At 48.5% G+C, this 25396-nt stretch overlaps 8 protein-coding genes across 8 annotated transcripts; 2 read left to right on the forward strand and 6 right to left on the reverse strand.

Moving 5' to 3' along the window:
* Positions 1–3609: 3609 nt before the first annotated feature.
* Positions 3610–4839, reverse strand: DEU56DRAFT_913672 (uncharacterized protein; the record flags this gene model as incomplete). Its single annotated transcript, XM_041357549.1, has 5 exons — positions 3610–3796; positions 3858–4412; positions 4483–4499; positions 4567–4596; positions 4654–4839. 5 exons carry the CDS (start codon positions 4837–4839, stop codon positions 3610–3612), a joined length of 975 nt encoding a protein of 324 aa, XP_041207433.1.
* A 907-nt stretch (positions 4840–5746) lies between these two features.
* Positions 5747–8789, reverse strand: DEU56DRAFT_888555 (CHAT domain-containing protein; the record flags this gene model as incomplete). Its single annotated transcript, XM_041356245.1, has 4 exons — positions 8750–8789; positions 8290–8695; positions 6347–8148; positions 5747–6304 (listed from the first exon to the last, which is right to left on the reverse strand). Exons 2-4 carry the CDS (start codon positions 8675–8677, stop codon positions 5747–5749), a joined length of 2748 nt encoding a protein of 915 aa, XP_041207434.1. The 5' UTR covers positions 8678–8695; positions 8750–8789.
* A 2221-nt stretch (positions 8790–11010) lies between these two features.
* Positions 11011–12749, reverse strand: DEU56DRAFT_809341 (uncharacterized protein). Its single transcript, XM_041353470.1, has 3 exons — positions 12568–12749; positions 12137–12516; positions 11011–12075 (listed from the first exon to the last, which is right to left on the reverse strand). The coding sequence occupies exons 1-3, from the start codon at positions 12616–12618 to the stop codon at positions 11355–11357; spliced, it is 1152 nt and encodes a 383-aa protein (XP_041207435.1). The 5' UTR covers positions 12619–12749; the 3' UTR covers positions 11011–11354.
* A 219-nt stretch (positions 12750–12968) lies between these two features.
* DEU56DRAFT_809346 (uncharacterized protein) lies at positions 12969–14611 on the reverse strand. The gene is made up of 4 exons (XM_041353471.1): positions 14346–14611; positions 13922–14285; positions 13133–13868; positions 12969–13075 (listed from the first exon to the last, which is right to left on the reverse strand). The coding sequence occupies exons 1-3, from the start codon at positions 14506–14508 to the stop codon at positions 13148–13150; spliced, it is 1248 nt and encodes a 415-aa protein (XP_041207436.1). The 5' UTR covers positions 14509–14611; the 3' UTR covers positions 12969–13075; positions 13133–13147.
* A 184-nt stretch (positions 14612–14795) lies between these two features.
* DEU56DRAFT_809348 (uncharacterized protein) lies at positions 14796–16629 on the reverse strand. The gene is made up of 4 exons (XM_041353472.1): positions 16552–16629; positions 16332–16500; positions 15912–16266; positions 14796–15856 (listed from the first exon to the last, which is right to left on the reverse strand). The coding sequence occupies exons 2-4, from the start codon at positions 16465–16467 to the stop codon at positions 15139–15141; spliced, it is 1209 nt and encodes a 402-aa protein (XP_041207437.1). The 5' UTR covers positions 16468–16500; positions 16552–16629; the 3' UTR covers positions 14796–15138.
* Positions 16630–16750: 121 nt separating this feature from the next.
* Positions 16751–17152, forward strand: DEU56DRAFT_738488 (uncharacterized protein; the record flags this gene model as incomplete). Its single annotated transcript, XM_041348663.1, has 3 exons — positions 16751–16861; positions 16913–16954; positions 17009–17152. 3 exons carry the CDS (start codon positions 16751–16753, stop codon positions 17150–17152), a joined length of 297 nt encoding a protein of 98 aa, XP_041207438.1.
* Positions 17153–17311: 159 nt separating this feature from the next.
* On the reverse strand, positions 17312–18702 carry DEU56DRAFT_871836 (tryptophan synthase beta subunit-like PLP-dependent enzyme; the record flags this gene model as incomplete). Its single annotated transcript, XM_041355736.1, has 5 exons — positions 17312–17583; positions 17640–17957; positions 18012–18184; positions 18234–18532; positions 18586–18702. 5 exons carry the CDS (start codon positions 18700–18702, stop codon positions 17312–17314), a joined length of 1179 nt encoding a protein of 392 aa, XP_041207439.1.
* A 4527-nt stretch (positions 18703–23229) lies between these two features.
* Positions 23230–25150, forward strand: DEU56DRAFT_738532 (uncharacterized protein; the record flags this gene model as incomplete). Its single annotated transcript, XM_041348667.1, has 2 exons — positions 23230–23399; positions 23449–25150. 2 exons carry the CDS (start codon positions 23230–23232, stop codon positions 25148–25150), a joined length of 1872 nt encoding a protein of 623 aa, XP_041207440.1.
* Positions 25151–25396: the final 246 nt, after the last annotated feature.

The following is a 25396-nucleotide window of genomic DNA, read 5'->3' on the forward strand; positions in this document are numbered from 1 at the left end:
ATCTGCCGGCTTCAATTTCATCCAGGATCTTCCCCACTTTCTGGTCTTGCTGCTTGCTATGCAGCGCATGACATTCGAACACTGGGGCCGTAATCCGCACTTCACCCCCAGTAAGAATCGGTCAGATGCCCTCGGACGGAGATTGATGGATTTGTAGGTTTGGAGTAGTCAGTAGACCTAAATTGATGGAAATCTAACTTGTGCAAACAAAACGTTGAACACCATGTGTTTGATTTGAGCTGATAAGGCTGTGCACGCGGAATTCATTCTCTTGCACGCTGCGCAGCTCAACATGTTCAACGAGTCTCGAGCAATGTTGATTTTGTACTTTGTCGAAACTGAGGCTACCCGAAATCAACCCAAAGGCTCCCATGACATCACAGCTTGAATGACATACGCAGGGCAGCACAACAATATCACGGTATTCACTTCTCTTGATTGTACCGTCATCATGTCTTTCGGGCTTTCATGCCTCTAAATCATCACACCCTTTCTACACACTCATACTCTAGTTTAAATGACACTCAGGCAATGGCGAGCTCCTTTTCCAAATTTTGTAGCATCATCAAGTCACAGGAAAATCACTGATCCTTTGGTTTTAGACTTCCACATCAGAACATGGACCATTGTTCCGACGACCACTCAGTAAATCAGCATTGCATAATAACGTGAGTTTGTTGCTTCATTTTCGTGCCCAAACGTCTCATATACACTACAAACAGGGCACATATAGTCACTCTTTCGACTCAGTGTTTCAACTACAAGCTCCACGAGCAGCAACTTGGAAAGTGTTGATATCCAACCCGAAACGGCCTAGAGTGGACGACAGCCTCTCTCTCTCGGCTTCAAATCTGGTAAGCATTGATCCTATTCCTATTGTACACTTATTTGTGTGTTCTATCCAGGTTGCCGACTGTGTGTGGACCATGCCAAACGGATACTCGCAAGACTTCAAGATATATTGGGACTCGAGAAAACCTGTCAAGCGGTATCTTTTTCATTCTTCTTCTATTGTGTTCTGGTCTACTAATTGTAATGGTTACTACTGCAGAGCTACGACATCGAGGCTTCGAATCTGGTAAGTACTGATCCTATTCTTGCTGTGCACTTATTCATGTGTCCTATCCAGGTTGCTGACTGTGTGTGGACCGCGAACACATTCGACGTTCTCGTGAAGTCCTCCGGTGGCACGCTGTATTAGCTCGGCGCTGCGTATCGTCAGCGGGGGTGGATAGTAGGATGGAGGAGCTGGTGCGAATGGGCGGGCGGGTAGCCAATTTTTATAGTGTTTTTTGTTGATTTGTTGTCGTATAAATGCATTGTTTTCCGTCAATTTGTGTTGACAAAATCTGAGAACCAATGGATGCAAGTAATATATTAAAATCTACGGAAATCTAACTACTCGATGTTTCATCGACTGGCATCAATCAGCATCGCTGTGAGTCGTCTGAGCATCAACGGTACGCGCCATTTGTCGACGCTCGTCGACGGACATCATACTTTTCAGACTCCATTGATTTCCGTCGTTCTCCGTCCAAGGGCATCTGACCGATTCTTACTGGGCTTCACCACTGTGCCTGGAGTTTTGTGCAACATTCTCGTCAGTGAAGTTGACCTCGAACTTGACTTGTCTGATGCCTGCACGACTCAATTCGGTCTACGCGGCCACGCAACCAATGTCTTTCCGGTGAAAAGATCGAGAACGACTTCCTCAGAGCATGGTGGCAGGCCGTAGTCTGTGAGCATGATTTTTACTAGCGGCAACGAGCGCACAGGAACGGTGCCATTTATGGCAGTTTGACCTGCTCGAGGCAAACGCACTCGCAGGCAAAGTCCCACACTTGTACCAGCACGACACTGAACATCAGCAAACTACAATGTTCTGTACAGCTCTGTACAGAGCTGTACAGTGCCACAGCACCACAGCTTGGTCCCTTCTGTACAGTACTACACAGAGCCTCCCCACTCTGTACAGTACTGCACAGAACCTCCCAGTGCCACAGCTCCCAGTACCACAGCTCCGACAGAGCCAAAGCTTCAGGTAGTAAACAAATAAAAACAAGTTCGCTTTTTTTGACACTTTTAATTGCCAATGTCAGGAATTGAACTGGGGACCTCAAGCCTCATGCACTCAGAATTATTTATCAACAACAACATACTTACCATTACACCATAGCAGCTTTCCTATTCCTCACTCACAATGATATATATACCATTTCTCAAGTCACATTACCTAGTCTTAATAACCAAAAACTCGAAATTCATAAGTCTTTCCTATGCTATTCTTATTGGTATTGCCTAGTCTCTGATAATCAAAAACTCGAAATTCATAAGTCTTTCTTTACTATGCTATTCTTATTGGTATTCCTAGTCCTAATAAGCAAATATTAGACACATTACTTGTGTGCCTGAACTTTCTTGAACACACCACTTTCTAGTATTTTGCTTATAACTCATTAGGATCTTAACCTATTGAAATCACAAGACTATGGATAGACTTCCCTTGACAAGGACTACAACTTTGATTTTCATCGAAAAATGTTCCCACGGCTAAGTTGCTTTCTTGAACACACCACTTTCTAGTATTTTGCTTGTAAGTCATTAGGATCTTGACCACAAAATGTTGTGAGACTATGGATAGACTACCCTTGACAAGGGCTACAACTTTTATTTTCTTCGAAAAAGTTCCCACGGTCTACCATAGTCAATACTAAGGTTTAAGATCAATGTTAAGCTAATTAAAAGACTTGGTGAAATTTTTGTGCTCAATCCTGTGAGCTCTGTGGGTCTGTAACGCACTGTGGGAATTTTGGCTCTGTGGCTCTCGGATCTCTGTGAGTTCTATGGGTCTGTAACACACTGTGGGAATTTGTGACTCTGTGGCTCTGGGATCTGGCAGCTCTGTGGTATCTGGCACACTGTGGGAATCTGTAGCTAAATCAGTAGTTTGCTGATGAATCATTCATATGGGTCTGTTCATACTAACGCCTCCCACCTCCCGCTCTCAGAGAGTGTGTCATTTCGTTATTCAAGCTACTTATGTCATCCTGACAGCTTACACCTTGCTGACAGACTCATTTCCACATCCTGGTCTTAATTTCATTGTTCAGCACTACAATTGCTCGCTGCTGAAGAGGTTCGAGGCGCTTGAGCTCTGAAAATGAGCATGACATAGTGTACGATTTTTTTTGTATTTTATGCTAATTAAAATGAGAAAATTGATGGTTCGAACCGGTTCTGAACCTGAACCGGACCTTATGAACGGTCTGGTCCAGGGTTTGCCTCCTGCCCTGAACTGGACCAAAGGTTCGGTTCTGGGTTCGACAAAACACCCCCAAGAACTGGACCGAACCGGACTTCGGCAGCACTATGTAACAGTAACACTAGAAGTGACGTATGATATCGATATCTTGAACTAATCAGTAATATAGTATATCCAACAACTACAATCAACAAATATACCTGGTTCGCCCAAAACATTCAATCAACCCAACCTCCGTGCTTGTGTTCGAGAACATAACAGAGTCGTCTGTCTTAGTGGAAGTGGAAGATTCAGAAACAGATCAGCGCTCTACAAAACGAAGACGTACCCACTGAAGATGTGACTGGCTAGCGTTTCAATTTAATTATGTTAGCATAGAGAAGTTCTCTTTGCATCTTGTAGTTGAGAAGAGAGACGGAAAGAGAGTCCTCATTGCGACCTGCGGCGCGAATAACTTCCTTATCTTGCTCTGTCATCACAGTCCTTAAAAGCAACTGGTTCTGCCCATCGGCCCGGATATGCAAATTGAGACACCTATGCGAGACAATTGTGAGCTCTGCTTGTGAAAATAACAATTTGGGCTCAAGGCACCCACTCAATACACGTCGCAGAGTCCATAGGTTTCTCGAATTGTTTGCCCGTGACGGCAGAGGAACATAAGAAGGGCTCGCGTTTCCTCGCGGTGTCAAGAATAGAACTGGAGATATGAAACGCAGCGGTGCTCGAGTTCTCTGTATAATTGAGGAACTCGATGAGTCCAACAGGATCTTTCCCGAAACCTGCTGCAATAGACTCTGCTCGAGCTTTGCGCCATAAGCCCAGTCTCATCTCCGTAAGGGGAGGGTGTGTGTTCGGATCCCACGCAGAGATGGTGTTGACTTGCACCATCCCTTTCAGCTTCTCTGCGACGGTCCTGTTATTTAAATACAGTGCCGCAAAGTCAAGAATCTCAGTCGGCTCAATGGCGATGTCAACACGGGCCATGAAAGGTATATCGAACCCGAGTCGTGGATTGTCGAGCAAACCACAGTCATATATGATGGCGACTTTGAGGTACATCATGAGCGTGATGTTTCCGCAGAACATTCGTACGAATTTCAGGGCCCCCGAGGAGCATTCAACGGCGTGACATGCCGATTTGTGAGTGGGCCTGTCATGGTATGCGATTCCGGGTCTGGAGTGAGGTCTCTGTGTGGGTTAATCGTAAGCAGAATACTCACCAATGTTCCTTTTGGCACTATCACAAGAAGATGTATAAAGTTACAACGTCAGCCCCTCTGTCTCGTCGCAGTCGTAGATCTTACCTCTTTTGAACAATACCAGACGCCCTTACACTAAAAAAACATGTAATAAGCGCCTGTGAGAGGTTTAGATATATCAACCACGAGCACCTTTGAACATTTCAGAAGCTTGTCCAATACTTTTTGACACTGCGTACATTGTACGCCGAAAGTCTTTGCATGCCGTTTGATCAAATCGCTGGGAGTTGCGGTGGCGCGGAAAATATCGTCACGGTCTGGATGAGTAACATGGAGATGGACGATTTCTCGAGCCGGGGAGTTGTTCGCGTCGGTCATGTTCTCATCAAGATGAATGTAGTGAATTGAGGGGCGACGTCTAGTATGTAAGGTACTAAGCCCATTAGGGGGGAAATCGGAATGTCCCGGATTTTGAGCGTCTATTAGTCAGCACCCTATCGTCCTCCGTGGAGCAGATTGTATCATGATCAATATTGATATTCCCTTCTGCCCCATACAATTCAAACCTGTATCGCGCCTCCAGCTTTAGGTAGGCAGCACACCCGATGTGTGTGCACTCATAAACCTTCCCGCATAGTACCTGACACTCGACAGATACAATAATGAGTCTCGACAAAGTAAATGCATTTGGGAGGCCGTAATTATAAGGGAGACTACGACTGATTCGTAAATATCACGGGTGATGAGAACTTCAGGCGACATACTGCTACTCTGGGCTACCACCATTCGAACCGCCTTTTTGAGCTCTGTGCAGCTGCCTCTGCCCGTCCTCATCCTTGAGCTTACTCCATCGCACCATTATGCCCGATGGCTTCGAAGGCCGATATATCAGACTTCAATGTGAGTCACTCCATATCACCTTGAAGCAGCGATGTGTATGGGCCGGTGGGACTTTCATGCTCCACCTCGCACTTCTAGGCATCCATATACAGCCTTAGTCACGCCATAGTAATAAGGACTTGAAAGGTTGAAAAATGGTGTGACTGGACGGTGCGAGTCGACTCGTACTATGTACTCAGATTGCAAGGCCGCAAGTGATTCGAATACGCAAGGACATTGGTAAATATTGTAATGAACAATAACACGAGAGGGAACATTAAAACCAAAATGAGATAACGGGAGCGCAGTAGTGTCAGGGTTATGTCTACAAAACAAACATGACGAAAGAGGATCGCAGATAAATAACTTGTGAACATGTACCAGACAACAGCAATACGACGTAGAACTACACTCCAATATGAACGAAAACCATTCTCTGCTCGAGCGGCACCTTGCTCTTCACGGCGTGTGTAGCACGGTTCAGTGCCCAAGCCGCCTTCGTACAGTCCATGAACCCGCCATCCTCAACATCCTTGACCATATTTTCATAGAAAGCTTGGACAACGTGCTTTGCAACAGCGTCGTCGACCTCCCACAGCGTGCCAATGACGCTCTTGAACCCCGAAAACTGGAGTCCGGCTGCGAGATGGATTACTTCGTCGGGCGTCTCCTTATCACCTACGGCGGTATGACACGCCGACAAGAACGCAAACTCAGCGTGCGGGATATCTTTCTCCATAATGTCGAGGAGAGTGAGATGTTCGTCCTTCATGACGAAATGAGAATTATAAGGCTGGTCTTGGTCCTGCTTGCCATGACAAGCGAGGTGCACCCAGGTGTTCTGTTCCAGGGCTTCGAGTGCACCTGCTCGTGTGGCTGCGTCGCCAGAAAGAGTGGAACGATTAGCCGTCGCGGGGACGAGCTTATGGACAAGCTCGAGCTCGCTGTCGACAGCCAAGAGCGCCTTGCCTTTCCCTCCGCCCGGTTGACTTTGCCCAACCGCCACGAAGGATGGAGGTACACAATTCTTCATCATCTGTCTAGATCTTATCAGCGCCGAAAGTGTCGGCGTGTAGGAGCAGATGTAGAGATCCTCTAGGCACAGCTCCTTCCCAGAACGATCTGCCTTTGTTCGAAAGGGGTGAGCTGCGTGGAGAGGAATAGAGGTAAAGGTTGCAGTTGGACACAGCCATATTCGAGACTGGCGCTTCAATCTGAAGGTATTCTCGAGTACGTTGACAATGGGTAGCATGATATTGTCCCATACTTCCCGCAAGAGGACAATTAGATCATTTCGTGGCCGGTTTAGGCCCATCTTCGATGCTTGCGGTATCGCCCTGGCGAACCGATCCTTGAGATCCTCGAGATCTACGAGGGTGATAGATGGTAAGGGAACATGACAGGGCTCTCCCAACGTTGGGACAATGATAGCGCTGCACGAGTACTGGCTGGCAATGAGGATGACGACAGGGCCATGGCGCGCTGCCGCTTGCAAGTCTTCATACGAAGGTGGGAGCAGGAACCGCGAGAAATCTTGAAGATTGCGTATCTCAGCTACCACAGCTTCCCATTCCGCCGTGATTTTCCTGTACATTGTTTCCGCTACTTCGGCCGCAGCTCTGTCGGCAATGGTTGCAGAATCCTGAGCGGCATTGGAAACGCGCTTGCTCAGCTCAGAAAATTTGTGGGCTAGATCCGGATGTCCCGATTCGAGGTCTTCAACTGGAGTCTTGAGTCGAGAGGCCAACGACCACTGTTGGCCACGGCCCTGCTCCACCAGTTCGACTGCATGTCGGAGATTGTCATGGCGGATGGCACACGATGCTGCATCTACAGGTAATGATCTGGCAAAATGGAAGGCAGCAGCAGCTTCACGCCGCGAAGTGGTTGATGACCGTGTTGCCAAATGAGCATCCAGAAGCTCGAAAAACGTTGCGTAAGCCTCCAGTGCGGATGCATCACCATGCTCCTCCGCTGCAAAAGTCCATTTATATGCTTCGAAGATGCGGCTTGGAAATCCACAAGTGGGGTGTCGTGATGCGAGTCTGAAATGCTCTACAGCGAGCGACAGATCTGCAGGCTTGTACTGCACGCGGTATCGAGACATATAGGCATCCCGGAGCGTGAAATAACACCCTTGTCTCTCAGGATGGAGTGGTGGCAAAGCCTCCAACGATTTTTGGCAGAGTTGAATGGCCTCTTCAATATCTTCATTCTTCTCGGTTTGCGTGAAACGAGAACAGAGCGCCGAGCTCAAATTGCGATGATTTTTATGGCGCTCTGGATGGTCAAGCGGTGTTATCCGAAGTGATTCACGATGCAGATCTATGGCCTCGTTAAGATCCTCGATGACGTGCAATTCGCCATATCTGTCGTGGAGTGTGATGGCAAGGTTGTGAAGTCTGGTGTAACGACGTGGATGCCCAGGTGGGCGCAACTTCAGTGCCTCGCGAAGGAGGCTGACAGCTCGGTTGATGTCATCAATGTCACTGTGTGCTCTGAAACGGGCGCAGAGGGCGCTCCCTAGGATGTCCAATGAAGAATCACGAGCTTCGTGCCCAACAGAGCGCAGGCACAGCACTGACTCGTGCCAAAAGATGGCCTCATCAAGGTCATCATATTGGCCTTGGTGATAAAATCGGAACTGGAGTGAGTAGGCCAAGTTATTCAAGTAGGTATCACGGCCAGATTGTCCCTCGGGGCACAGAGAAACAGCTTCACGACCAAGTTGTATGCTCTCGTCTATGTCATCAATGCTGCCGTGTTGTTCAAAGCGTACGCTGAGAACCCATGAAAGATTGTAGAGTGCTTGTAGGCGGTGTCCATAGCCCAGAGGACAGAGTTCGAGCACGACTCGTTGAATGTGGATGCCTTCGTCAGATGAACCGATTGGAAGTTTGCTGAATTCACGAATCACATAACCGATTACACTGCCTGCGCCCTTGCTACGAAGGTAGGTGCCCTCTGGACAGAGGGGCAGTAGCTTGCAGCACAGTTCCACAGATTCGTGAATGTAGACGGGGGCGGGCTCCATGCTGTAGCGCCAGGTCAATGCGAAAATGAGGTTATAGAGAGATAGTGCGTGATCGAGATGACCCTGCGGACGCAATGCAAGGGCTCCGCGGAGGAGGGAAGTAGTTGTATCAATGTCTTGAACATCATTTTGAATATAGCCTTCAAGACGGGCCCACGCGAGGTTGGTGAGAGCCGCTGCGTGGTCAGGACAGCGATCCAGAACCAACTGAAAGTTCTGGACAGCATCGTTCAGATGAGAGACCGTCCCACTGGTCCTATATTCGGCATATCGTGCGTGGCCCGCATCTGTGTCTCGAGCCATCTCACAGTCTGTGAGGGACTATAGTTGACATTCCGTCAGCAAGCGCTAACCGCAGAGGCCAGCATCACTCACATCAAACAGTGTGCCGTCCTGAATATCACAAGCGTGTACGACAACAGCCTTTAGCTTGAGCGAAGGATTGACATCACGAGCAGGTGGGAAGGACAGTTCTGCGGGATGTGAGTAGATACACATGAATGAACAGTAGGATACTCACCGAATGGCTCATCTCCATGATCGAGCAACTCATGCCACGACGTTTGAAGTTTTCCAATGACCTCCCCGTTGCCCAGCATTCGATCGACCTCGTAGGATGCTCTGATCTCCACTGATAATGCAGGTGATTCGTTGGATGATCTGTAAACCGAAGATCAGTCATGGATCGCCCCCGAAAGTTTCCATGGACTTTACAGGGTCACGCTATCTCCCCACGCTACAGATTTGTTGGATGTTAAGACTCTGACGGCTGATTTCCAGCGTCTCCTTGAGTCGACATTGACGGACACGTAAATGCCTGCGGCTATGCGCTCAGCAGGGACTTGAAAATTTGTTGCGCTGATGACTGTAGATAGAGCGCGATGATCACAAAAGATATACCAATGAAAAACAAAGTGACCTACCTTCCAGTCTGATGTATTGGCCTTCCCAGCTTCCGGGCATGATGGTGCAATAACGCATAATGACAATAAGGATTGAGGATGGGCTTAATGCTGGGTGGAATGAGTGGTAGGAGAAGACGGGGGTAGGGATATGGGAACTGTGGATGGAGTTCGGCTGAGAGCCTGTGAGAGGGGTGGTTTAGGCGATGCACGTGTACTTCCATGTTGTTGAGGGCTGTTCAGCACGATAGACGCTGGTATGATGAGGCTAAGCGCTGGCGCCAAAAGATGGCTGACTAGGTTCTAGTAGCGGGAGAACCTGTGCTAGAGAAGTGGGCAATAACAGAGTCAATCAGTTTATGCGAGACTCTGACTCTCTGAGTGGTACAACTCATTTGGCTTTATTTAGCACCTAGTGATAAGTTGTACTTGAATTAGTCAGCACCTTGTCGTCCTTTCACGGAGATTGTTTTGTTCATTGACAAACTACTTATCTTCCGGAAAATTCATGGATATCATTCCATCGTTGCCCGTCATTGTCCGATGACAGCAATACGCAATATTGTCGTTCGTGGTGAGCCGATGATTTGGCTCCTCGCGACGCAACTCTCATGACGACCTTGACAGCAAGATTTCAAACGTTAGCAACTTTTACCATGTATCTACTATCATTGTTATACGCACTAACTCCTCCGATAGTCATGTCGGTTATTCCGAGCAATGGTTTTGAGTTATCCATCAACACGATCAATTTTCATGACTGCGTTCTTCAACTTGTGCTACACAATAAAGACGTACACAGTTATGATTCTTGTCAGCGTTGATATCTCAAAGGTCCAACTCGTAGTGATACTTCATTCAAGCGCCATCGGGCTAGCTACTAGACAAGCTAGATGGAAGGCGACTCACACTGATGGCGATGTAGCAACGGTCTAACCACCCGGTGCCCCACAATTGTGGGGTGAACCTCGGTTACCGCTATATTTTTTTTATCCTCGGAAATGACATCGACTTTCCTCCAAGACTCCCACATGCTGTGGCACTTGGTTACCATCCATCTCTTTGTCCGGGCCTGTATAACTCGATAAAACCTCACGCTATTTCTAGGTTGACGCAGAGGTTGAATGCCATCAAAGCAAGCTCAGGAGTTTCACGTTAATATTTGAAGGAGATCGCGTGGGCACGTCGCATACCGGTCATTAAAGCTATCCATGCTTATGAAAATGGTCACATCACCAATATCGACGTAAAGTCATTTGAAACAATCGAAATAGCCATCAGGGCAGACGTTAGCAAGTCTTTCATCGAAGTATACGAAACGACCCACAAAGTCAATGGGGATATATACCCACCACTGGTGAGCACATTCTTGGTCAAGCTAAGTATCACTCATGTCATGGACTTTCGTCGCAAAACATCACAATTGAGGGTGCAGCGGCAGAAGTGGCAAGATATAAACGATCGCAGTTTCGACAGGTGGTCACAATGGGTGAAAACATCTCATCTGAGTTGACACCTCAGTGTACTGATATTTATGAAGCTCACAATCCAGCTACCAGAGAGTAGGGTCTTGATGAGTCTGGCTGCGTTTCCAAAGGTGACATTGTGATCATGTCGCGCAGAAAATTCCGCCCGACGTAGACAGACTGTTCAAGCAATACATATACATTGATGTGATGGCAGCATATCTAGTGTGATGCGACGGGGTGCTGAGACAGCATTACAAGTAAACTAGTGGTTCAAAGCACGAATTATGGATTGTCGTCGACTGTACTATCATAAGAAATTTGAAACGGTTGGGGATGAAAGGCCACGCAAACGACAGTGGAGAATGGGGCAACAATGAATTAATAAGGCGGAATTAAACTGTATACTAACTTGCTGGGCCAGTACAATAAACAGTCCTCGAACATTGGTCCAAAGCCCCTTTCTATTCTAATGCGTGTTCCGGTACAGTCCAACGCAACTCTAGTGAGACGTGATGACGGGAAATTATTCTTCAATATGTAAGAAAAATCTTGAATCATCGGGGAGCAAGAAACCTGGCGAACAAGGTAACTTACTGCAACATTCGCTCATCATTCTTCTATCAAATACTCGCCAACCTTTTCCCAAATACTGCTCTGCATTTGGCGCCAATCAACCTTCCGTTTCTCCTTGCAATCCTTGCACCAGTCGAACGTCCACTCGATGGTTATCAACGCCGCTAGTCCACACAGTGGGTCGTACCGATACCGGGTGAAAATCCCCGAGTCATGAACGAGCCGAACCCACGCCTCGCGTCTTGCGGTGGCCGAGAGGCACTTGTTAATCGTGCTAGCAGAGGTGGTAGCACATAGTGCAGGTTTCTCGTCGGCATGTTCAGATAGAATTGAGGTTCCTTCGCCATCGATTGATGGCACGCCAAGGAGGTTTTGGCAAACTAATGTAGGATTCTCGCGCACTGCTGCCTGCGCCCACATGTCGCTTAGATACTCTCTCATCCGGATAAGGCGCAACATATCCGCACGGCCGATTTGCTCTGATTCCTCCAGTTTGTCCAGACCGAACACAGGCGTCCTTGCCATATCGTAGAACACAGGCTTTAATAATCCATCGATATCGCACGCCCGTGCGAGGGCAGCCACCTCCGGAGCATTGAGGTGTAGCTCTGGCTTAGGAGATAGCTCTTCCAGGTTGTATCGCCAGAGCGCTTCCAACTCCTTCACGAGCCATACACGGTCGGAATCGAAACCAAGAAACGTCGTTGCGCGAATCAGGGACATTAGGGTAACAGGCTCGATGGCGTGGCGGTAATCCCTAACACATTCGTTAGCCGGGACAAATATGAGGTCCAAATGTCAATATGATAGATACTTGCCCAGGGTTAGCATAAAACAACAGCAATGTCTCGAAATCTACTGCTTTGAGCTTGCCACAAAAATCGAGTGTAATCTCTTCAAGTTTGTCACCGAATTTTCCTCTGTCGAGGAACATGGCTGCAATTTGTTCCGAATGCTGGGTAAGCCATGATTGATGCACCCTGTAGCGTATTTCGTCAAGTTCAATGACAGTATTTCCGTCTGCTAACCAAAACCGCTCATGATTTCGAAATTGTTTAGCAAGGTTGTCTTCTCGTGCGGATGTAGCCCTTTTCTTTGTGGGCTCCAGAGTCGCTTGGCATTTACGTTTGCGCAACGTGCTCTGTGCTGGGTCATTTAGGGCAGCGGGGACTGAGGCTAGAAGTTGCGTGAGTGCTCCCTATATACAGGTACATTATTCGTTGGTTGGTGCCTTTCAAGTCTTACCTACATTGGAGCTTTCAGGACCTCTGATTTGAGGATGATCCACTGGGCTGCGCATGAGGCCCTTCTTTGGAGACTTCTGAATCTGCTTGACTGCTTGATTAAAAGCTACAGTTTGATTTCCTCGTTGTACGATCTGTTGTCGCCTCGCAGTTCAGAAGAAGATGAGTCCCGTGATTTTGAATGAGCGAAATTCAAATGCAACTTTGGGAGCGCGCCCGCCGCAATCCATGTATGTCACGTGATCGTTTCAACAAAGCTGTATTGCTCTGGCATTTTGCAAAGTTGGAGAAGCGGCGGGGGACACAGCTGTCCATTTCCCAGTTAGTCCTACACATGGTAGTCTGCCCCAACAGGACATAAATTTGATAAAAGCTGTATCTTACATTTCCATAAGTAAAAATGAATGAATGATTATCTTATGTCCAATACGAAAATTCTGGTGTACATCATGATCTTTGGAGTCTTTTATTTATGTTTGAGCATGTTCTTATATGTGGTTCAATGCTTCGTATCTGAGCGAAATATCGAATAATCGGAGAGCCAGAAACCAAGCAAACAATGTCACCTACTACAAGATCCACTTTTCAACCATCCCTCAAGTACTCGTCAATCTTCTCCCAAATACTCCTCTGCACTTTACGCCACCCCGCCCGTCTTTGTTCCTGACAATCCTTGCACCAGTCGCCTGTCCACTCGATGTTTATTAACGCCGCTATTCCGCACAGCGGGTCATACCGATACCGCGTGAAAATCTCTGAGGAGTGTACAAGTCGAACCCAGGCCAAGCATCTCGCCGTCGCCGAGAGGCAGTTGCTGGCCATACTAGCAGGGGTGGTAGATCCACATGCGGGCTTCGTATCAACATTTTCAGAAGGGCTTGAGGTGCCTTCGTCATCACTGGATGGTACAGCACGGGGGCTTTGGCAAACAGAGGTAGGGTCCTCGTGCGCAGCTACCTGAGCCCACATGCCGCTCAAATACTCTCTCATCTGGAAAAGGCGCAGCATATCCGCACGGTTGATTACGTCTGATTCCTCTACCTTGCCCGGACCGAATTTAGGTGTCCTTGCCATATCATAGAATGCAGGCTTCAACAACCCGTCAATGTCGCACGCCCGTGCGAGGGCAGCCACCTCCGGAGCATCGAGGCGCGGCTCTGTGTTGGCAACTAATTCTTCAAGGTTGGATGGCCAGAGCGCTTTCAACTCCTTCACGAGCCATTCATAATCGGAGTCGAAACCAAGCAACGTTGTTGCGCGTATGAGAGACATTAGGGTAGAAGGCTCGATGGTGTTACGGTAATTCCTAACCCATTCATTAGACACATCAACAAGGTCAAGATGGGAACAGATACCTACCCAGGGTTTTCATAAAGCAAAAGCAGCGCCTCGAAATCTATTGCTTTGAGGACAAGTTGCGACTCACTTCTTCCAAACTCGATTATCGTATCTTCGGGTTTACTATTAGGTCCTTTCTCGACTCCTAGGAGTATTCCTGCCATGTGTGCTGAATGTTTTGTGAGCCATGACTGATGCACCCTGAAGCGTATACCGTCAAGTTCAACGATGGCATTCCCGTCTGCAAACCAAAACCGCTCATGCTTGCGAAGAGCAAGCTTATCGGTTCGTGAGTGTTTGGCCTGCTTGTCTGTGGGCTCAGACTCCGATGTACGTCGGCGCTTGCACCGTTTGGTCTTTGTTGATGAAGCAGCGGGGACTGAGGCTGGAAGTTGCGTGAGCGGGGGACATACTGTGGATTCGCTTATTCACGTTATTGTCTTACCTACATCAGACCTTCTCCGAGTCGGACCATGATCCCCACAACGCCGCGGTCGACGTTTCTTCTGGACTTTCTTGTGTACACCTTGATTCTCTCGTCGCGCAGTTCCAGTGCTGGGACGCGCTCCTCGAGGCTTCTGCTGGGGTTTGTGTTTGTGTCGCGTCATGTTCAAATGGTCTGTTGCCCTGCAGGTCTAGAGAAGATGATTCGGTAATTGGAGTATTGCACTACACCTTGAAACTTTCAAACGGAACTTTCAAAGGACAAGTCAAACAGTTGTGAGTCACATGATCGTGTCAGAACCCCTAAACGATGTTGGAGTAGAACCCTCCAGCCAACAAGCACCTGGGAGTCTGGCTGCATTTTCAGAGGTGAAGTTGTGATTCCCTCCCATTGGAAAATTCTGCGCGAGATAAATAGACTACTACCCAACCAAAATGTACACTTACACAGTACCATAGCTAGTGTGATGCGATGGGGTACTGAGAGAGCATCACAAAGAAAGCCATGTACCAAGAAGTTTGAAATGGTTGGGGACGAAAGGTTATATGAACATTTCGTGGAGATTAATGAAACTGTATAGTATATTTGACCTGTACAACAAACAATCCTGGCACGCCTTTACAAAATTGAGTGCTGATCATCCCTTTCTATTCTGACGTTGTGTTCCAGCACAGAGTCAGTGAACTCGAGCGCAACTCTAGCAAGACGAATGCTTCTTATCTGAGAAATTTTGAATCATCGGGGGAGCAAGACACTCGGAGCAAGGTAACTAACTTACTGCAAGGCCCACTCGTCAATTTTCCCTCAAATACTCGCCAACCTTCTCCCAGATACTCCTCTGCATTTTACGCCAATCAGCCTTCCTTTTCTCCCTACAATCCTTGCACCAGTCGGTCGTCCACTTGATGTTTATCAACGCCGTTAGTCCGCGCAGTGGGTCGTACCGATACCGGGCGAAAATCTCTGAGTAATGCACAAGCCAGACCCACGCCTCGCGTCTCGCCGTCGCAGAACGGCAGTTGCCCATACTAGAAGGGGTAGTAGAGCACAGTACAGGCTTCTCGTCTGCATTTTCAGATAGCTTTGAGGATTCTTCGCCATTGCTGGATGGTGCATCCCAAAGTTTGGGGCAAACAAAGGCAGGATCCTCGTGTGCAGCTACCTGAAACCACATGTCACTCAGATACTCTCTCATCTGGACAAGACGCAGTACATCCGCACGGCCGATCTGCTCTGATTCCTCTAGATTGCCCAGACCGAAGCCAGGTGTTATTGCCATATCGTAGAACGCAGGCTTCAATAGGGTGTCAATTTCGCACACCCGTGCAAGGACAGCCACCTCCGGAGCATCGAGGCGCGGTTCTGGGTTGACAAATAGCTCTCCAAGGGCAGATGGCCAGAGCGCTTCCAACTCCTTCACGAGCCACACGCGATCGGAGTCAAAGCCAAGCATTGTTGTTGCACGAATGAGGGACATTAGTGTAGGGGTCTCGATGTAATCGCGGTAGTCCCTAAACCATTGGTTAGCCAGCACAACACAATGATCAAATTTCAGCATATACTTACCCGGGGTTTTCATAAAACAAAAGCAGTGCCTCGAGATCTATTGCTTTGAGCGGGCCCTGAAAATCGAGTGTAATCTCATGAAGTCTACCACATTGTTTGCCTTTATCGGGAAGCATGGCTGCAATCCGTTTTGAATGCTTTGCAATCCAAGATTGATGCACCCTGAAGGATATACCATCAAGTTCGATGACAGCATTTCCATCTGCGAGCCAAAACCGCTCATGCTTGCGAAAACCAGTCGTATCGGTTCGTGAACGTTTAGCCTGTTTGTCGGAGGGCTCGGAGTCTGGGGTAAGCTGGCGTTTATGCCTTGTTATCTTTGCCGAGTCGGACATCACTCCAGTGACGTCTGAGGCTGGAAGTCGCGTAAGCGGAGCGCATACTTAGTAGCATTCTGGTTTCCATTATTCGAAGTCTTACCTAGAAGTATGTCGTAACTTTTAGGACTACCGGGACGGGGAGGCTGATTCGGAGCGCTGGGGCACGTTCCTTGAGACTTATTACTCTGCTGGATTCCTTGCTTTTGAGCCACATTTTCATCTTCTCGTTGTGCCATGTTATTCTACGATTTGTTGCCGGTCAGGAGAATCTGAGTCCAATGGTCTAATCAGTAGGCTTTGAATTAGCTGTTGCCACTTACGAGCTTTGAAAAGAAGGAACGACTGTCTTCCTTCCTCAAGATTTGACTATGGGAGACGTGACCAAGTTGTGAACAATGCTCAATTAATGAGCGGCAACGCGTCAATGAATAAATAAAAGTCACGTGATCGTTTTTGACTTGTGAATTATAACGCACGACGCAGAGAATATGACAATATTGTACCTTGTCTGCGTCTGCCATGGGTGGTCCAAATCTTGAAGTTTTCAAATTCGGTCTGTACTTGTTTGTGCCCGTCATGGCCTTGCTGCATTTCGGTGATCCTGCTTGGTACCATAACCACGTCCTTCCAGTAAGTTGTCATTTTGTTCATGATATATTCATCATTGACAGGCTCCACCAGTATAAGGACCATCTATTCCCGGCTCCGGATAGGACATACAGCGTGAGCCCTTTAAAATCAATGTGTCGCCCATTCGTGTGCTCAAGATGCACATAGAAAATACCAACAGATCAAACCGCCATCCGAGAAGAGCTTGCAAGGATAAAAGCGGATAAACTTGCACGACGAATGGAGCGTGATAAAGAGACACAGTCAGAGGCAGCTGCACAGAGTTCAAAAGGGTGGTTCAAATGGTGGTAGTTCAGGGTAGCGGTATGTTGCCTGAAGTTCTCATCACGCGTGGTATTTACCAGTCAGTCGTAGTTGTCAGGTCTCCCTTGCGTCCTCCCAAATGCATTTACTTCGTCCAGACTCTCCGTATTGTATCAATTTATCTATATTCCCTTCTGTTCTCCAGTCTCATTGCTTAGGCACCTGAATTTCTTCACCGTCAATTTGCACACGCCAGTGTCTTTCCACCTGCGCGGCTGCGACAATCTCTTCGAACTCCCTCATTTCCTCGAAAGAGATTTTGACCCCACCGCACACCACAAAAACTAGGCACTTTTCCTTCCTCTCTTCTGGAGAAAGCGCCGAAAACTTTGGCCCAAGGATGCGCAAGAGAAAGTCGCGATTGTATCCAGGAGTCAGAGTTGTCGCACAAGCGAGTTCCGTCAGCATTTTGTGGTCGTCTGGCAGTATGGTTATCATACCAGCCACTTAGCGTTTGCATCGCACACTAACTCACCTGCAAATAATCTTGCTGTGTGCATAGCCATCTCGTCTTGAATGGATGCGCATGTTATTCCCCCGGCACGATCGACTGCCATTCTAACTACCCCAGGAGCTGCTGAGGATGCGCCTAGCGAGGCTGCTCTTGATTTCAGTGATTTCATGTGCGGTATTGCGATATTATGTTCGTCAACAACTTCCACGGCATACGGTGCACTGTCCTCTACTTCAGCGGAAGGTATGCCGGGGACTTTAGAAGTAAAGTTCCGTGTGTTGACGGCGATGGCATTGTAAAAGCAGTTCGAGCCAGCGGTTTCGAGCGCCACGATAGGCACTTCATTAGGTGCGATTTAGAGGTATGAGTGCCGCAGTTCAGGGTTTCAATTACCTTCATCCCACCCAACATTCTTGCAGCCTTGCATGATACCTCCGACGAGACCTCCTCCGCCAACACTGCAAAATATAGCATCCGGTTGCCTGGGAAGTTGTCTCTGCATCTCGGTCACCATGGATGAATGACCGTCCCAAAGGACAGGCGAATCGTACGATGGCACTAAAACACTGAGATGCGATTGGGTTTGCCGCAAATGACGGGTAAGCCTGTACTCACGCATTCCTATCTTTCTTCACTGCATCTCGGAGCGCGGCGAGTGTTTGGGAGTAGATCTCCCCAATTGTCACAATATCGGCGCCCTGCTTTCGTAGAGCCTGCTGCGTGTCAACGCTTACATCGGTTGGAAGAAACACCGTGCATTTCACTCCCAAAGCACGTGCTGTCATTGCCGCAGCCAGACCTGCATTTCCGCTCGAAGCGATCATCAGATGCACCGAAGAGCCATGCTTCTCCTTGGATTGTTGCGCGAATCTAGAGATGCCTCTATATTTGAAGGATTGAGAAGGTTGCAGATTCTGTAGGTACGCATTGTTCGATGAGTCTCACACGGTTCAAACCTGTATCGCACCTCCAGTTTTAGGTAGGCAGCACATCCGATGATATCGGAAATATGGCTGGAATAGACCAGCGGTGTTTCCGTCCACAAGTTTTCGGATTGTACAGGCGGTGCTGCCCTAACACTCATATCGTTGGATACTGGTAGTTGTTTATAAGCATCCCGGAACTTTGTTTCATGTCTGCAACAAAACCCTGCTATATTTGGCTATCTACACATGATCTACGAATAAGCTTAGCTCCGATGTGAGTTATCCAGGGTAAGATTGAGTATTCACCCTGACCACAAAAATTCAAGCGCAGAGCAAACGAGAACAACAAGAGAAATAAGAAGCGACGGAGGACACAAAATCAATAAATCACAGTTGTTGTGTCGTATGGGTCAAGATCGGATGAGTAAAAACGTCCATTGATCCACTTTAGTAACGCACCTAAGGGGTACCATTTAGGTGGTGTTCCCATCACGGTCATTTCCTGGTGTCTAGGCCAACCGACCGCATCGCATGACCTCCTGTGACACTTTGGGACATCAGAGCACACGAGTAAGACGCCATACGACGCCACCTACCCTTCACCACATGTATGATGTATCGCTGGCATCGATCGCGAAGATGCACATGAAGGGGATAGATAAACTCGAAAGGTTGTTCGTTAATATGCTCTCTGTCGAGATGATAATTACCCTTGGCGAGTTTGTCATCGTACGGTGCCGAAGCCAGGACCCTCCCTCGATCCAGCACCCAATCAACCGTATCGTATTGGCTCGCGTTGGCAGCCCTGTGACACCCCCCCTAAACACCGCCGCGCGTACGTACGTATTAGCAGAAGAAAGAGCGGGTCATTCGAGTCCTTGTATCACATAACGGCTGAGATCACCTTACAGCCTGTATCTATGTGCCGTTAATAAAACGTCAGACATTGATGCCCAGGAGTGCCCAGATTGTCTCTGTTGTCTCTTGCGCCCAAGAGGGTTGGATATTCATTGGGCAACGACTAGACTATCACTGACAGTATTTGCACAAGGGTCATCTACCAGTGGGAACCATGGTTTCGGCCTGTCAGGACACCGCATTAGCCAGGCATATTATATCAACAAACTTACCTGATCCGACTCACTTCTCAGAGCAAGTTGTTGACGTGATGGGCCATGCAGTGTCCCATTGGTGGGGAAATTAATAACGCACGGTCCAGGCTGATGTCGTGCTGCAACGTTGAGTATGTAAGTCCCAGGAGCTACCAACAGAGCGGCGTACTAACGACACCTGGACCGACCTACCGAAACCTTGCAAATTCAAAGACTCGCCGTGATTCGTGGGTGAACAATCGAACAGCGGAGCAACGTCGGCTACTTGTTTATTGATATGATACGGTCGGACCTGGGAATGTCTGGAACGTGTGTGGGGCAGGGCCTGGGGGAACGCACCTTGAACTGCGATGAGCGGCACGTTCACGGTCGATTTTATGTACTAGTGCCGCGGATCTTTTGCAAATTGCGGTACCCTTGTGTTTGGCTGCTTGGCATGAGTTCCGTCGAACCTGCATGAGCGCCAATACACCCCAGTTGTCCACAGAGGGTCACATCGATGCTTATCACTGATGGTAATCGTGCGTTCTCACTCGCGAAGCTCGTCTCAAATCTAAGTTGTTTGATCCGACGACAGTGTGACAGCCAGCCGGTACCGGCAATACTCATGTAACCGACGTTGAACAGCGTTGGCACGTTCAGTTTGCAATTACAACTAGTGATGTTCTTGGCGACACTGGCAAAGAGTTGTGTATACGTGGTAAGCCATCACTGTGCTTCGCGACTAGCCTGTTGAAGCAATGATTGGAATGATAGTTTTTTTTTGACAGATACTACATAGGCCTGTGCTATATGACAATATCATACATCTGTCAATGGGTAGCCTCCATCGCAACATATCGACGTGGTTCCCGTTTACGCCCGCACATTTCTTTCATGCTCCGACGAGTGATATGTGGCTCGTAGTACTGGTTTTCGATACAGTTGGGGTTTGGGGCAGCGGGCCCATGTGCTGGATGCAGACCGCAGAGACCCCGTCGATTGAACGAAAGGACTTCTACACGGAAATTAACAAGCACGCCGTCCTGTAAGACATAAATCTACGTGAGTTATCAAATCACAATTGATGCAGGGCTGATACTCCACACACACCTCCAAGACTTTTGATCGACCCAGAGAGTCACAAAGTAGTGTCAAACTATGCGCAGATGCGTCACGGGTGCATGCGTGCAAGATGAAAAGCACAAAAGTCACTCCTAGTATGTCTCAACGAAAGGCTTTCGGGCGCTTCCCCTAATTATGCTCAATTTGGCAAAGTTCCTGATACAAGGGGCCAAAATCCTGATTTTCAGGCAACACATCGACGGAGGTCAAGTACCGTCACCACATTACCGCCCGGAAACTAACGACAAATGCGACCCTACCAGCCACTGGGGCACTGTTGTGTCGTCGATTGTGACAGGCTCAATACGAATAGACGCGGATAATGAGGCCACAGTGGCGCGGAAAACACCGCCTCTTCGTATTGAAGCTATACGATTGGGAATTGGTGCAGATTTTTTTTTATGCCGTAGGTAGTCATCGTCTAAAGGTGATGATGAAACCATTGGAAGGACAGCCTGTGAACGGAGCATTGGCGCAAGATGCGGGCGCGCGCTCAACAGCCCTTCCGATGACAGGTTTGCATATCAGAGTTGCACTTGGCTATGCCGAATTTGAAAATGAAAACAAACTTTCAGGTAATCAGGAGGGGCGCGATTTCATAAACCGAGGGAGGACGATTACTCTAGGGAATTTTTTCAAGCTTCAAGGAACACCACTCACGTCGGAATCATTTCTCTCCGCGATTTGTTTGACAGCGACTGTCGACGGGATGGTGTGGCACTTGTTAATTTCCGTATGTTTACCAACCCCCCCTTCCGCTGACGCGTTGGTTTAAGCACCTAATGTCCAATCACGTGAATGGATCCTGATAGAGCACAAGGGGGATGCTATCAGGTCTTTGTTGTTCCCGGACGCGTCAACGATAGTTTACATCCCACACGAGACCGCGCGGTACATCGTGTCTTCTTTTACTGCCAGATTGATCCTTCCGTGCCATACATGGTCTGCGTTATGTGTTCGATTACAACAACAGCTACGCGTCCCTGATGATGCAAGGACTCTTACAGAGTGACAATACCGTACATCTGAGCGCCGATGGTGTTACTCACAGATAAGGTGGACTGTGAAAAGTCCGAGATGCGGAGGAGACATTGCTGAAAATGAGTGCAATGTATCAGAGATGGCGAAATTGATGAATTGGCGGTGCGTGGAAGTTAGAATTAAACCCAAGCCGGGCATCCGATAGTTTCGTCACTCACGCGCGCTCTCCAAGAAGGAAGTATCCGATGTCAAGATTTGTGACGTTCGAATTTACGATAGTCGCGGGAGATGCTATGTACCGCTCCCAAGGGCTGGACTTCTTGGCTTTGGATTTGGTTGTGGCGTGTCTATCGTCTGACTTGAAGACTATGTATAGCAGGGGCTAGGCTGCTTGGACTCGGGTGGGTGTTGACATGTTCTTGCTGTCCGTCATGGTTATGTTCACAGTTCGTTATTTTCCTCCACAGTTATTTGATGGAAGGTTTACGATACAAGCGCGGTCTCGTGATTAGCTTTGACAGACTTGTCAGCGAAGGTGGGTGGAGCGGGCGGGGCCCTCTCTCCGATGTTGTAAAAATATGGATGCAGGCTGTTCCTGTGGTTAATCACGACAATACTTGTGTGGGGTACGTAAGGTTGATGATTGCCCTTTTCGTAAACGTCGATCGTTGAGTTTTGTTGTCTCCGAGATAGTTTTTGTTGACGGGATAGCCCTAGGGCGCTGTGTTTGGCCGAGAGATGTGAACGTACAAAGTTCGCACCAAGCAGTGTTATCGTATGCTTCGAAGGTCTGGACCGTCATGGAACACGGCTTAGACCGTGTTGGGTATGGGTAATTCCCTGCTTATCCGCAATTATCGGCGGGAGAGCTGGGATTGGATTAGGAATTTCAAAGATTAATTACTATTCGGACAAAGAAAATTTGTGCCAGCAGTAAGCTGTGTTCTGTAGGGGGTCTTCAATTGATGGGACATGTCTACCCATGAATAAATTTTTGCGATTTGATCCTACACGTGTATGTAAAAGACCTCGTGTGCGGTGATAGTATGGGGAGGAGCACGGAAAAATAGTTTGACCTATAATATCTCACGAAAATAATATTATTTTTGGGGGTTCTGGAGGGGTCGGTTATGTTTACGGCGTGACGTGTGTTATCAGTGCAAAACGGTGCCGTAGCTCGGCGGGGCTGTTCCTGAACCAAAATAACGGATTGATAATTCAAAGTCCGACTTTTGCGGTGCCTTAATTGAGTTGTTGGGCTTAACTCTTTCCAGCGTCTGCAATCAGGCACCTTTTTTATAGAAGTTTGTTCCTCTTTTCCTAACCCGCTTCATGGAGGACTCAAAATCTTCACCTGTCGACTCTCAAGTCGATTCAAAACTTTCACCTGCTTCACTTTCAATCTCTCCTCGTTCCTCAGATCTTAATCAATCTCACTACGACGACGACCACGGTGAACTCTCTCCCACAGGTTCATCATCAGCAGACATGGCCACCCTTGTCGCTCACAACAACCCTTCAATTTTATCAGCTTCTGCTGGCATTCAAGGCGTAAATAAACGCTATCGTCCAGCCCCTGCAAAGACTTTTCAATGCAGAGGTTATGGCGAATGTCGTATGGTTTTCAGCAGAAGTGAGCATCTTGCCAGGCACATTAGGTAGGTACCGAGGCACATACCTCCGTTCGATCTCTTAATTTCTAATCAGGAAACACACTGGCGAGCGCCCTTTTACTTGCCACTGCAGCAAGCAATTTTCGCGTCTCGATAATCTCCGTCAGCATGCTCAGACCGTTCATGCTGATAAGCAAGAACAGAATGAGCGCATGATGCGTGAACTTACCTCTCTTCATGCTTCTATGGCAGCCGCAAATAAAACCGGTCAGCCAAGAGGCAAGAGGGGTCAAGCTTCCGTTAATGCAGCTGCAGTACTCGCCGCAAGCAATCATTCAGGATCTCAAGATAGTGCAATGCATGGTCTCGATCAAGTCAAGGAGGAGGACTTGTCTGCCTCTCTCCACCCCATGCACCAGCGTCCCGGTACGAGCACTGGTTACGAGGGTGGTGACAACATGATTTACGGTGACGGTTGGAATTCCGATTTGGATCGTGGTGGCAACATTAATCCTCGACCAACAAACAACCATTCCTTTCGTGACTCCAGCCAGTCCTTTCGTGTCCCCCCCGCATCCTCAACTTCCTGGCAGCAGCAATCGCAGTCCTTTCAGACCTTCACCACCAACACATTCAACTTCAGTATCCCCTCTAGGGACGGTCTCTCACGGGATGGTCGGCCCGGATCTAGCAGCAGCAGGCCACCAACTGCAGGCGGTCCCGACGCACATGCTAGAACGCTCCCGCCACTCGCTGCCGTCGTCTCCGCGACAATCTCCCCTCCATCATCCCAATCATTCGCCATCCCACCTCAGTCAGCACAGCACGTACTTCCCTTACCCTTCAGAAGACCTTCCACAGCCAATCGCCCAGGCACAGCTCCCGCATCAATCCTCTCCACAAAACCTGCTTACGCTGGAGGGCCTGGATTGGTCACAGAATTATCCGTTCCAGTCTATGGACGCGGCGACATGGCAGCGCCATCCTCCTACGGGAGCGTCTCATACGATCCAGAACCAGCATCTCCAACAGGGGGTTCATATGACTCACCGTTTTCCTTCCACCCACCGGCGCTCGCCGACCCAGTCTCATCTGGTGGGCCTTTCGCATATTCACCACCAAGCAACCCTCGCAAACGACCATACCCGGGACCAGACGATGATGTCCCACGTCGAGAACCCAGCAGCGGCCTTTCAGGGCCTGGAGAATACGAATACGGCTCAGAATCACGCCCTCAATCTAGAAGGCTCACCGTCCTGGAACTCTGCAACGACCCAGATGCAGATGCAGGAATACGATCATTTTTACCCGGTGCAACAGGATCGGCTTCACGGCCGACTACCGCATCAGGACTCATCTCATCAGCATCTACCCTCACACTCGTCGATAGAACACCAATCTCAAGCTACACACTACTCCCAGGAGCTCAGACGCCAACAGCTTCAGCAGCTGCAGCAGCAGCGTATAGCGCAAGCACGGCGTCGCTCGGGGGAGGCAGAGTTTCTCCACAATTTCGGCACGACATATCATCGGCATCAGCAGCAGCAGCAGCAGGCTCCCTACTTTCCGCTAGCAGAGGAAACTTCGCATCTTCACCCTTATCAGACACATCACGCAGCCCACGATCCCAACCACACGGCGTTGCCTTCGCCACCGTTGCTCGATCCGTCAGCATACAATCAAACTCGTCATCCCCTTCATCCAATGGGGCAACCCCTCCCGCACTATCTAGGCGAGGAAGGGAATCCCCAGCTTCATCTCCGTACTCCTCCTCTGCAGTTGGAATGAAAGTGTGACTGTCGTGTGGGCGATTAAAATTTGATTTTTTTCTCGCTTTATATCCTTGGTAATTGTGGGTACGAACATTGGTGTTTTTTTGCGGGATACCTTTCTCATCTTGTTCTCGGTGCGACTCAAACCCCCCTCCAGTACAAGTATTTCATCGTTATATCTTCGCACTCACCTATACCATTTTCTTTTTAATTTCAACTTGTCCGAGTAGTGTTGTTTATACCTTTTGGTGGGGTTTCGTTGAGGTTGTA

This window comes from Suillus clintonianus, assembly GCF_016758775.1.
Source record: "Suillus clintonianus strain FC179 chromosome Unknown DEU56scaffold_45, whole genome shotgun sequence".
Classification (NCBI taxonomy): domain Eukaryota; kingdom Fungi; phylum Basidiomycota; class Agaricomycetes; order Boletales; family Suillaceae; genus Suillus; species Suillus clintonianus.

Coding starts and splice junctions, on each gene's coding strand:
- DEU56DRAFT_809341 (XM_041353470.1), bottom strand. CDS start 12,618: ATGCGCAGCCCAGTGGATCATCCTCAAATCAGAGGTCCTGAAAGCTCC. Junction 12,517..12,567: donor GAGGTCCTGAAAGCTCCAAT/GTAGGTAAGACT, acceptor ACCTGTATATAG/GGAGCACTCACGCAACTTCT. Junction 12,076..12,136: donor TTGTTTTATGCTAACCCTGG/GCAAGTATCTAT, acceptor CGAATGTGTTAG/GGATTACCGCCACGCCATCG.
- DEU56DRAFT_809346 (XM_041353471.1), bottom strand. CDS start 14,508: ATGACGCGACACAAACACAAACCCCAGCAGAAGCCTCGAGGAGCGCGT. Junction 14,286..14,345: donor TCGGAGAAGGTCTGATGTAG/GTAAGACAATAA, acceptor CGCAACTTCCAG/CCTCAGTCCCCGCTGCTTCA. Junction 13,869..13,921: donor TTGCTTTATGAAAACCCTGG/GTAGGTATCTGT, acceptor TGAATGGGTTAG/GAATTACCGTAACACCATCG.
- DEU56DRAFT_809348 (XM_041353472.1), bottom strand. CDS start 16,467: ATGGCACAACGAGAAGATGAAAATGTGGCTCAAAAGCAAGGAATCCAG. Junction 16,267..16,331: donor AAGTTACGACATACTTCTAG/GTAAGACTTCGA, acceptor CGCGACTTCCAG/CCTCAGACGTCACTGGAGTG. Junction 15,857..15,911: donor TTGTTTTATGAAAACCCCGG/GTAAGTATATGC, acceptor CCAATGGTTTAG/GGACTACCGCGATTACATCG.